The following is a 1,829-nucleotide window of genomic DNA, read 5'->3' as shown; positions in this document are numbered from 1 at the left end:
TTAGTTTCCTAAAGTTGACATTTAAGTGTATTTGCATTTTAATGGCTCCTACTCTTAGAAGCGATCGACACATGGAGAACAATCCCCCCGTGACGAACCCTACGTCACCACTACACTAGCTCTCCATTCACCTTCGTGGCCATCACACGTACCGCCCTCTTTGCCTTCTTTTCACTCTTTCTAGGACCAGACTTGGCTGCATTCGGTGCGTCATCAATCCCACCAGCTGCGCCGGTATCACTGCTGGCTGTAGCGCCGGTGCTGCTTTCGGTGGCTTGGCCCAGCGTGTTGCCTACTACGGTATCCTCGCGAGCGCTCAGTGCCGGGATCTCCGCTGAGCAAGCTTTCACTGCTTTCTGAGTCCATCGCAGTTCGTCGGGCTACGAGCGATAGAATGAGAAGCTGCGAGAGCCAGACACAATATTCCCCTAACCGCGATAAACCGGCCCCAGAACCAGCATCAACCAGCGCTACCACCCCTAACGCGTAGTTTTAATGAAGAGCTGCAGAGCTGCAGTATGATTGTAGAGACCTAATACAAGGATATCTTTTATATGCCTTCACAGAAGCATCTATCAAAACTGAGGCCAAGCCGGGTCATCAACTTTTGTTCCTCTTTTCTGTCCTTAAATGTTTCTTGTTGGGGCTAGTATTTTGATATTGCGCAATCGAGTGGACGGATAGACGGTCGCCATCACGGCAGCTTGACATACTGTATTGTTCCGGCCACCAAACCTCGGACGGACTTTGCACCCAAAAAAAATGTTATTTTCTTTTACGAAACCTATGTCAACATTTCGATATAAGGGGAAAAATGGGCTCTGAGTCCGAATCTAAAGTCCGTTTTTGCCATTTCGAAACCCTTTCCCTTCATTCTGACGTTTGAAAGCCCCCATTATTGTTGCAGATTTTTTTTCAATTGAAAGCCTGCCATGTACAATGATTTGAGCTTCTCAATTGGCTAATCTTTGATAGCAGATCGAAATTCACACTTATTTTGCATATAATGATAATCTAGTCTTTTATCATGATTGCTAAGAAACTGATATATTTGTTTGAAAAACTTTTGAATGGCACGTTTTTTTAGGTATAGACCTGCCAATGGGTCAGTCACTGACATCGGAGCCCTCACAGCTTTCATGCTCACTTTCTTTTGAATCGGATACGAGTTCACACTCGTCCGCCAACTGCAGGTGCTTTTGCTTGTAGTCTTGAGCGTGCTGATATGCATCTGTCCAGGTATCTGAGACTAGAGATGCAAATCCAGCGTCGATCTTCGAACGAAGCTCCGCCATATCGGAAGCAGGGTCGTCCGCGATGCCACCCTTTATGTTAGCCCAAATAAGCTCAATGGGCTGTAGTTCGGGGTGGTATGGCGGAGTATAATATACCAAATGGTTACGTGAAGTAGCAATTTCTGTAGCCCTGTAGATTGGTTTAGGCTTGTTGGCACGAACAAGCATCATCAGCTCAGCTTTAGTGTAGCTGACGTCGTACCAAATCTCTAATTTAATAAAAAAAATTAAACCTCTTAAATAAATCAGCATGAAAGATAAAATCACACCCTTTTCTTCAAGCCATGCTTGGATATCGTTTTTGAGAGCTCTCGAGCTGGGGGCCGAGTTTGTTTGGTTCTTGTGATAGCTCGCGTCATCCATGTGTATGTTGCAAGGACCGTATTTGTTGGCTAAATGTGCACATAGGTCCTCAAAGCATCTCTCAAATTGCATTTCCGTGGTAGTCGTCATCATGTTTTCGTTTTAGGTTGAAATGGCACACTTCTCACGATTCTTCTATCAGTTGTGTAACCATTCCTTTTTTTTCGCGAC

The 1,829-nt window shown here is 45.1% G+C and overlaps 1 protein-coding gene across 1 annotated transcript; it reads right to left on the bottom strand.

Annotated features, from left to right (window-relative positions):
* Positions 1-1,106: 1,106 nt before the first annotated feature.
* PITG_20949 (uncharacterized protein) lies at positions 1,107-1,463 on the bottom strand (the record flags this gene model as incomplete). The annotated part of the gene is made up of 1 exon (XM_002895342.1): positions 1,107-1,463. The coding sequence occupies one exon, from the start codon at positions 1,461-1,463 to the stop codon at positions 1,107-1,109; it is 357 nt and encodes a 118-aa protein (XP_002895388.1).
* Positions 1,464-1,829: the final 366 nt, after the last annotated feature.

Source organism: Phytophthora infestans, genomic scaffold (genome assembly GCF_000142945.1).
Source record: "Phytophthora infestans T30-4 supercont1.194 genomic scaffold, whole genome shotgun sequence".
Classification (NCBI taxonomy): domain Eukaryota; phylum Oomycota; class Peronosporomycetes; order Peronosporales; family Peronosporaceae; genus Phytophthora; species Phytophthora infestans.
The sequence above is the reverse complement of the archived record's forward strand: the minus strand, read 5'-3'. Positions and strand labels throughout refer to the sequence as shown.